Source organism: Anguilla anguilla, chromosome 17, assembly GCF_013347855.1.
Source record: "Anguilla anguilla isolate fAngAng1 chromosome 17, fAngAng1.pri, whole genome shotgun sequence".
Lineage (NCBI taxonomy): Eukaryota > Metazoa > Chordata > Actinopteri > Anguilliformes > Anguillidae > Anguilla > Anguilla anguilla.
In genome coordinates, this window is record NC_049217.1 from 12086596 (window position 1) to 12096833 (window position 10238).

Consider the following 10238-nt stretch of genomic DNA (forward strand, 5'->3'; position numbering starts at 1 on the left):
CTGTCTTATCAGGAGGTGGTCCTGGAATGAAGCTCTTTAAATGGTTGGTTTGTACAGTAGCTATCACTTCTTTGGTAGATATTATAAGCACTTGGCATGAATTCGTGGTTTTCTAGTAAAAGGAACCTTTGCTCCATTCCGTGACCAGCTATGCAAACTGCCAAACCGCACCATAAGAATGAATGCAAATGCAGTGTTGACTAGGTGGACTTTCCTGGCCATGTGAGTCATAGCCATATTTATTTGGTTATCCAGGAGAGCGTCTATGGCTTGTCTGTTTTACATACATGTCATCTCATCAAACATTTACTGGGCCAATTCAGGTATGCTCTGGGATAAAATATGAAGAGCACCACACATGATTCAAAACTGAAACCTTCTGATCTTGTTTATAAAAACACTGCTACCCATCTGTGAATAGTACAAACTCATTTTTCTATTCTCATATTCAGGGTGTTATCAAGGACAACTCCTCTGCTGGAAAAGCCAAAGCTGGCCATTTTGGATGGCACTGTTCAATTGGTTTCTCTACAGTTCTTTGTTGCCAGTCACCATAGAAATGGCATTCTGATCGGTTCCTTTGCAATGCTCTCTCTGTCCAGACCATTTGAGATGAGATGTTCTGACTGGTTCTGTGACCAGACCACTTGAGATGAGATGTTCTGATTGGTTCTGTGACCAGACCCTTTTTAACATCAAACATTGTGACTGGTTCCCTGCAGTATCTGGAGACGCTGTCATCCCGGCAGATGGACATGCAGATGTTCGTAGCGGACGGCTGTAAGGAAGCCCTGGTGGAGGAGAAGAGGCGGTTCTGTTTCCTGGTGGATAAACATTGCGCATACGCCTATCACGTTGCCACCTTCCACGAAAAGGTCAGGAAAACACCACAACAGAACACCAGCCGCCATCAGCACATAGGCGGGTGGCCTGTTGACACAAGAGCTAATAATGTACCATGATGACTATCAACGATGACTATCCTGTGCGCAAGAAATTACCGTTGTTTTCTTTTCATTGTGCCCTTCCTTTGGAACTATCTGATTTTAGATAGACCCAACCCATTACAGACAGAGACGTGTATTTCCAGTCTCGTTATCACTGGAAAGTGTGAGATTTACATGACTTATCAAAGATTTTAAAAAAGAGAAAATCTTCTGAATATCATTCTTAAACTTGGGGAAGAGAAAATATCAACTACATCCCATTATCTTCGCATTTCCAAATTTGGTATTAAGGTATGGAAACACTCCTAGTGCTGTATATACAGTATAGATAAACGGATATTTTGAATAGAATGTATAGGCAGAATATATTAGGGAGGTCTGAAAAGGCATGAGCATGTTGGTGGTCTTTCTCCTGGTGGTTTGTGGGACGGTGTGCGATGCAGGCGAAGGAGCTGCTGGCGTCGAAGGTGCCCTGCTGGCAGGATAAGTGCTGTGATGCCACAGACGTCCCAGAGACTGTGGTGTCCATGATCGAGGGGCTGAAGTCAGTCACACCCCAGCCGTCCCCCTCCTTTCCTCACGAAGGGAACCATGTCAGGGTGAGCTGTGCGGAGCCATCACAGCCACTGATCGACCTGCGATCAACTACACATCAACCACTGATCAACCACCTTAATAAATAATACCATCTCGGCAATCATAGCACCTATCTCAGCAATCACAACCACTGATCTTCCACTGACCAACCACCTTAATGAATAATACCACCTCAGCAATCACAGCTACTGATCAATCACTGATCAGTTTAATACATATTAATAATACTTTGCTCCAACTTCACTGCTGATAATATTAGAATAATGTGCATGTATGAGGCCCATTGTAGTCAATGCTTGTTTATTCATAATTTCTGTAGCACCATGGAGGAAGGGAGGGAGTTTGAAAATGAGAGTGAAAGCATTTTGAGGTTGAATCCTTTCCCTTCCCTCTGTTCTCATGTTTGTGGTGTCCAGGCAAACTCCGACTCCGTGATCCCACCCCCAGCCCCACCTCTGAAGGCCCACTCCAGCCCCCTCACCAGCATGTTCACCCCGGACCCTCCCACGGCACCCATCGTAGCCGACCACTCCTCAGGCAGGTTCCCTTACGTCAGTTAGTCTGTCTATGTCCCTCTCTGTCTGTCTCTGTACCAGACATTTGCCCTGTTCTTTGTTAAAATAAGATTAAATAATAAGATAGAATGACCTAACGAGCAGAGCAAGTCATTCAGCCCCTCTAGAACATAAGAACATACCTGTGTGAAAAAATCACATGTACAGAAACCACATGTGAGAATGTCTCCCTCCCGGCCTGCAGATTACAGCGAGGCGTCCAGCCTTTCCAGGTCTGTGTCCGTCTCCTCGGGCCTGAACACGGTGAAGAGGCCCAAGGTTCAAACCATCTTCCCCCACACGGCCGAGAACAATGACACGCTGCTCAGCTTCGAGGAGGGCGACGTCGTCACGCTGCTCATCCCAGACGAGCGGGACGGCTGGCTGTACGGCGAGCTCGACAGGACCGGCCTGTGAGTCACAGACGCCAAGTCACTGACACCGAGTTACTGACGGAGAGTCACTGACACCGAGTCACTCATGGAGAGTCACTGACACCGAGTTACTGACGGAGAGTCACAGACGCCGAGTCACTGACACCGAGTTACTGACACAGAGTTACTGACGCCAAGTCACTGACACCGAGTTACTGACGGAGAGTCACAGACGCCGAGTCACTGACACCGAGTTACTGAAAGAGAGTCACAGACACCAGGTTACTGACGGAGAGTCACAGACGCCGAGTCACTGACACCGAGTTACTGACGGAGAGTCACAGACGCCGAGTCACTGACACCAAGTTACTGACAGAGAGTCACAGATGCCGAGTCACTGACACAGAGTTACTGACGGAGAGTCACTGACACCGAGTTACTGACGGAGAGTCACAGACGCCGAGTTACTGACGGAGAGTCACTGACAGAGAGTCACAGATGCCGAGTCAGAAATGCAGAGTCACTGACAGGGAATTACAGAGAATCACAGACAGTCACAGACAGAGCTGCTGATGAGCGAGGAGCACATGGGGGAACAATGTGACTGTGGGGTGTTAGTGTAGCGCCAGGGCTAAGGCAGGGCCATCCAAACGCGACTCATCAGCGGTGCGGTGGTCTGCGAGATTATGTGCTGTCTATTTTGTGCTGGCACACTAGTCCAGTGACACGGTGCATTAGCTATCTACGGTATACGCACTGCATTAGTTTTGGTGTGAATGCAAGTGTTCTGGAATTTGCCTCAAATGTGTCCGAACAACTGCAAGGCTACCCTCCTCTCGCTCCCCTTCCACTCCCCCAACGTGTTTTTAGATATTTTTCGGATGAAGGAATCTCCATTAGATGTATTTATGTAACTCCGGAGGACATTTTTTAAATAGCTGCGGAAGTGGAAATACCAGTTTTTTTGCATGCGTGTGTTTATTTTCATTATTCTTTTTTTCCGCTAATATGTTCTCTGCGCATATTTGAGATGCTGAGCGCGGTCTTGCTCTGAAGGGCCGGGGGGCCGGGGTTATCGTACGACTGACTGCCGGCAGGAACACCAGCAAACAGCCTAATCCTCCTTCAACTTTCGCTTCCTGCGTTTCAGAAAAAAAGCTTTTCCAAGAATGGCTTTTCCTTTAGGAAGAATTACTTGGGTGTACTGTTACGTACTCCTGGGTTTCCAGCTCTCATGTTTTTTGCATGTGATACAGTACATGCTATCAGGGTCTGGCTCACACTCATATACCAGATTAAAGAGACTGCAACCAGTTGCTCCCTGATTAAACAAATTATCAATTAGCTCGCAGGGTTTTGATTGGTTCATAAACATTACAGAGAGACTGTTGATTAGCTACCTATTCCACTCGCCCCACCACCCTGGTCCTTGAACTCAGACTACAAATCTGCCTGGTTTGTGATCCCAATTTCCTCCCCATGTGAACGCATACTTAAAGGTTAAAACAGTTGTCCCTTTCTTTTACCCCATGACACTATGTACACAGAATGGTACATAGTGATGGTACTACACGATAGTCTACAGTGGGTACTTGGTAGTACAGTATTAAGATGTAGAAGTGCAGTCATGATTGTCGCTTGTAGTTTCCTCCTGTGTAATAATTCCCTGCTGCATTTCTCTGTTGTAGGAGGGGCTGGTTTCCATCTTCTTACTGCCGTTTATACTCAGAGTCACTGACAAGCAGCAGGTAATGTGATCGCCTCTGTTTCCCCCCATTCTTCTGTTCCACTGCGTTTCAGGAATATCATACCTGCTTTCTCTTATTTTGCCGACACATTTAGATGGCTTATTTCTGCAAATTTTATGTGAAATGAATTTTTTTAAACAATGATAATAAAGGAAGAACACGAGAACAGCAAACACACTAATGGCGTTTACCGTGTCCCAGCCCGGATACGTCCGCACACAGCTCGAGCATGCTGAACCTCACGCAGCCGGGCGGTGAGGAGTATGATGATGATGATGAAGATGACGTGCCCGTGATTCTGCCCCCAGCGGACTACGTGGACTCGCCCAGCAACAGCGATGTCAGTCTGCCTCTCACGCCCACATCTGAGAGCCCCGTGAGTGTGAGTGTTTGTGTGTGTGTGTGTGTGTGCGTGTGTGTGTGTGTGTGAGTGTGTGTGTGAGTGTGTGTGGGTGTGTGTGTGTGAGTGTATGAGTGTGTGAGCGTGTGAGCGTGTGTGGGTGTGTGAGTGTGTGTGTGGGTGTGTGTGTGTGCGTGTGTGGGTGTGTGTGTGTGCGTGTGTGCGTGTGTGTGTGTGCGTGTGGGCGTGGGTGTGTGAGTGTGAGTATGAGTGTGTGTGTGTGTGTGTGCATGTGTGCGTATGTGAGAGCGAGAGAGAGAGAGAGAGAGACCTGTGGGTGTCCATGTGTGTGAGAAAGACACGTGTGTCAGACATGTCAGAGACTGTGAGATTAGATGTGTATTTTTCCTTCCAAATGCTTGAATACATTCAGCTATCTCAGGACTCCCAAACCTTTTGATCTCAAAGACCCCTAAATTGACAATCTGTTGCTACTACTCAATGCAATAACCATTTGTCACCATTAAACACCCAATACAGGCTACCATGCAGGGGCTATTTATCATTCTGGAGTACTGAAGTGTCACATGACCAAAAAAGAAGATGATACGGGGGTGGGGCCCACAATATTATAACATCAAAGATTCTGTTTTGTCAGAAACAACAGAATTCTGAGAACAATGAGTACAGTGCTATATTCTGATTAAAAAAGAAACTTTACACGTATTACAAGTGAAAGCCATTTTGAAATGTACACATTATCTAAAGGCAATGATACAACCCATAATCCCAAACGGAACAATCCAATTCAGTCGCAGAAACCATCACAAATTAAACCATTTTTCAAATTAAACCATTACAGAGCACATCTAAAGCTCAATTATAGCAGTGGAATACTGCTTCTTTTTAAAATATGTGTATTACATTCATTTACTTGCATTCAGATAAAAATATTTAGCCATAATGTGCCAACCTTTGTCAAATTTTATTACGACACTTGTAACAGAAGCAGGATGAAATAGCATAATTAGTGGAATTAAATAAATGACAAATAATGTTTTAGTGCTCTGATCAAAACAAATTTTTGCCACACGGTAATAATTTTTAAAAAACTCCAGGGAGCGAGCTAGCTAGGATTGTGACATCTCCTTTTTGACTTTTCTCAATGCTATCAACGGCTGTGCAAATATTGATCTATAAACACAAGTGTCAGACAATAGAAGATGATTGGCTCAAAGAAACAGCAGTAATTACTTTGTTGTGGTTCAAGTCTGGGTCAGCGCCCATTGTAATCTTTAAAAAAAAAAGACCAATGTATATTATGAATCTCAACAGACAAAGTATTTCAAAATATAAATAGGAATATTGGCTGAGGGGGATCTCTGTCTCTCTCTGACTGATACACACACACACACACACACACACATCCACGCCTATAAATGGATTGACTTATATGACTTATATGGCAAATCCCCAATGTCCGGACAATAGGCAATCTACCTGCATGTACATCTACCTAGCTACCTGTGAGTGTGTGTGCGTATGCCTGCGTGTGTGTGTGTGTATGTGTAGAGTGGAGGTGGGGTCAGGGTGAGGGTGAGGCTGTAGGGTAATAGGTGCAGTCTGCTTGTCACCTCCCTAATCTGTCTGTTCTTGATTACACGCGGGTTAAAGATCAGCACGTGATTATAGCTGTTATTTTGGCACAGCTCTGTTGCAGTAGTGTTACGAGCATTATCTAGGAAATAATCATGTTCACAATTCTGCAAGCACACGCACATACTTATTTATATACTGAGTTGGTTGGTTTATATACTGTTATTGTAAGATTAATTAAGGCTGCGGACCAATAAAGAGAGCAGAATTGAACTCTGTCATGACTTACTGGTCTGATGGTCTCATATGGCAGTGGCGGTAGAGAGGGGCAGGTCTTACACAGCAGAACGGGTTGTGATTGGTGGCGTTTAGCCGTGAGTCTGTGAGTGATAAACCTCCTTAAACAGAATCACACGCTCCTCCACCTAGCTTAAGTCACCCTGCTCTGGGCCGCTGTCAAATATTCATGACCCGCTGGAGCCTCTCTTGTTCAGCTGAGGGGGAAAACCTGACACCTGCCTGCCCCGCCCTCTCAGGTGTGCATCTGAGGGCCAGGTGATGCGTGCAGCCTGTGAGGACCTCAGAACGTATGGAAAGTTCATTCTTATCCTTAAACCTCAACCATGCTGGAGGAGTAGGATTCTATTTATGTAGCTGCCCCACACTGGGGCTATTTAGAGTGGGTGTAGGGCTAGTGCCTGCTTCTGCACATAAATAGCAATAAATAAACTCTGTGTAGTGAATTCCCTGTTAGATGTCACAATGCATATCCATTTAAGGGCGTGTGCTGACTCGCGTGTCCCCGTGGAAACAGTGGTTGAGGATGTAACCAAACCTTTGGCCATCTCATTAAGGAAATGGCAGGGATCACCTGTGTTGCTAATTACAGACAGGTGCTGTTGGCCTGGAGGAAACCTCCCTTTAAATCCGTCCTGAACCACACCCTGCCTGAGCATAGATCCAGTCAGGATCCAGCATCAAACGGCATCCTCAGGTCCAGTTTAAAAATAGGCACGGTTCCGGCGGCGTTTCCGCAGGCAGCGGTTGCTATGCGCGGGCAAGCGTGGCGTGGGCGACACCGCGGCGTTTCCCCGCGGCGGTCGTGTTCCTGTGTGGGTCACACGGTCGCGCTGCTGCCGGCGGAGACGCAGGGGGAGAGGGGGACCGCGCGAGGGGGACCGCGCGGGGGGGACCGCGCGGTGAGTCATCGCAGTCAGGCCCCCCCCGTTCCGGCTCTTACATAAACACGCGTGTCTGAAATACACGCGTAGCCAGGCTCAGACGCCCCCGGAGCTAGCCAGGCCCAAACCACAGGGCTGCTGTAGCAGCCTTACACAGTCCCACTGAAAAACATCACTCGTGGAAGTCGGGCGCATTCTAGAATGCTAGAATGTTGAGGTATGTTCTAGAATTCTTGTCCCGGTCGAGAGAGTCTGGGTTTTTTTCCCATGCAGTTTTGGAAGTAGAGGAAAGAGGAAGGGAGGGTAAGAATGTTCTGTGCTGGTGTCATATGAAAAAAATGCTCCCTCTCTTGTTTTGCCTCTGTGCGGTGTGCGAGCGTGCATGCTTGTATGTTATGTGTGTGCGTGCATGCTGTGCAATGTGTGTGGGGCTGGGGGAACAGCTTACAGGAATGTGAGGGTCTGAGGAGTTGTGTGGAGATATTGGGGAGTTGGGGGGGGGTTATACAGGTTAATTGTCACATGAGCTAAATAAAGGTGAAATGAATTGATTGTAATAAGCTCTCTTCAGAACCTCATCAGTGGACGACGGATTGGGTATTAGGACCCCCCTAATCAATAATAACAGCGCACCTAACAAAGTCCAGAGCCTTCTCCTCCTGTCAGACACTGCCCTCTGTAGGCTTCTGTCTGCCACTGCATTCCTGTTTGCTTCCAAACACACTGCTCACAATTGGGTAGTTTGTGCTTGGTTTTGTAATGCCATATAGTGATCCATAGGTGTGGGTGTGTGTGTGTGTGCGTGTGGGCGTGGGTGTGTGTGTGTGCATGTGTATGTGTGCGTATGTGAATGTGTGCGTATGTGAATGTGTGTGTTTAATGAGAAATCAGAAAAGGAAGACGCTTGGTTAGTAAGTGACTCGGAGAGCTCTGGAGCAGCAGGGTGAAAGGCAGAGAACACCGGTGATACAGGCCCGTCTGGATTCCTAGAGCATGTCTGTGACCGTGCCAGTGCAGTGCTGCGTGTTGCTAAAGGAACATGATGACAACCTGGTCAGACCAGTTAGCTGAGCCTGGTGGTGGTGGTGGTGGTGGTGGAGGGGGGGTTAATAAAAATTAGTAGCAAGAAATAGTGACAGAAAGATGCCTGTAAGCGTAGTTTTTAGTGAGCCTGATGGTTCTACCTCTGCTCCACTTCCAGGTGTCTCAAGCCAATGGCCTCCCTACGCTGCCCTTCCTGGGGTGAGTAACTTCAGGGTCTCTCCCCTGCCCAAATCCTCATACACCCTCACCCTGAGCTCCGCCCCAGAGCCCTCCTAGCCACACCTCGCCCCGCCCCTCACTGCTGCATTTCCAAACTCTGTACTCTCAGTGGGTGCGTCCCTGTTCTTTTCACTCATCACCTCCTTTACTCCACTCCCCCACTACCACTGCTGCCTGGAAGTATGTGGAGGAAAAGAGGGGAGGAGACGAGCGGAGGAAAGGAGAGAACGAGGAGGCAGGAAACAGTTGGGACAGCTTATCTGCTTCTCTGTCATCAAAGGCCCATTGACCGTTGAAGAAGTAGCCCTACCATAACTCTGACTTATGCCAAGCATAGAGCGTACATGCATGTCTATGATGCTGAGCCCACAAATAGTCCCATAGCCAATCGAAGATCTTACACATGGTCAGCCCATTTAAACCTGCGAAATAGCTTGTAAGTTTCAAGTACAAGTAATTGCTACCTGACATTACAGTTCATGAAATGATGCATCATATTGTCATATTAGAGTTGTTTCACCATTCATATTATGGCAGCTCCTCCCACCACTAACACCGTTTCCCCGTCTCCGCAGGGGGGGGAACCCCTTTCTCGCAGTCAAACTCCGGCCCACGGTCACCAACGACAGATCGGCCCCCGCGGTATAGCGCTCAGGCCAGCGTGGAAGTTTCTCCATGGCAACCTCCGAGAGGGGTGGAGCCAGAACCAACGACCAACGAACCTCCACCTCACAGCCTCCTTAACATCTTAAACACCGCCCCACCCTCACCCCTCCTCCCACCCCAGGACCCAGACTCTTATTGTAAGCATGCCTGTGCACCCTGCCCTATGTAGCCTGCTCAGCAGTGAGACAGGAAGGACCAAAGTGGACTGGGTGGGACAGTAATCCTCTATTCCCAGATGCCATGTTTCATTTAAACAACCAAAAGCTGAACAAAAACAAACTCTCAGCTGCACAGGCTTAGGGCCACACCGTTTATTTATGTCAAACTAATCCTCAGATATACATTTTCCAATATTCTTTCGTTTAATATGCAAATGAATGTTTTGTCATGCTCTATGTGGACAAGCCCAAGCAAATAATTGCTTCTGTTCCACACAAGTTTTAGAAATGTCTATACATGGTGAGATTTTGCCTCTGCTTGTTAAAAATGATACGTTATAAATGGAGTGTTCCATAGGACTATAGGTAAATGTGTTCTACACGGGATACAAATGAGGTTCATCACACACCATTGCTGCAGTTCACAGCGAGTCCAAAGTAAACAGCAGATCAGGGTAAGGTGCATGTGTTGTTATACATTGATGGTTTTTTGCAAAGCAAACCCTTCCTATGTTGGGTATACATGGTCAATCTGTCAGATTTGTTTCTTCATACAGATGTAAAAATTATCTTTTGAAGGGAAAAAACTTCTGAAGGCTTTAGGATTCAGCTCCTGCGCACCCTGATGGCAATATGTGGGCTATTATAAAAATAATTGTCACTTTCAGATATTGCAATATATTTTTAAAAAACACATTGCTATGAAATATATTTTTATTTTCCATAAAGTCCACATATTTACGATATATTCCAGAATGCTCAAGTTCAGGGCAGATATCAGTGCTTGCTGTATTTCTGTCCCATGGGCAGGCAG

The 10238-nt window shown here is 46.8% G+C and overlaps 1 protein-coding gene across 3 annotated transcripts in view; it reads left to right on the forward strand.

The window, feature by feature from the left end:
• Positions 1-10238, forward strand: part of baiap2l1b (BAR/IMD domain containing adaptor protein 2 like 1b) — a 31524-nt gene extending 21286 nt beyond the window's left edge. The window contains exons 7-14 of one of the 3 annotated variants that reach the window (XM_035396941.1): positions 723-875; positions 1391-1546; positions 1961-2081; positions 2304-2511; positions 4161-4220; positions 4422-4602; positions 8539-8579; positions 9176-10238. In XM_035396941.1, the coding sequence (XP_035252832.1) occupies positions 723-875; positions 1391-1546; positions 1961-2081; positions 2304-2511; positions 4161-4220; positions 4422-4602; positions 8539-8579; positions 9176-9248 (993 nt within the window). In that variant the 3' untranslated portion in view covers positions 9249-10238. The remainder of the gene's footprint in view (positions 1-722; positions 876-1390; positions 1547-1960; positions 2082-2303; positions 2512-4160; positions 4221-4421; positions 4603-8538; positions 8580-9175) is intronic. The other 2 variants (XM_035396942.1, XM_035396943.1) reach the window with 2 other exon arrangements.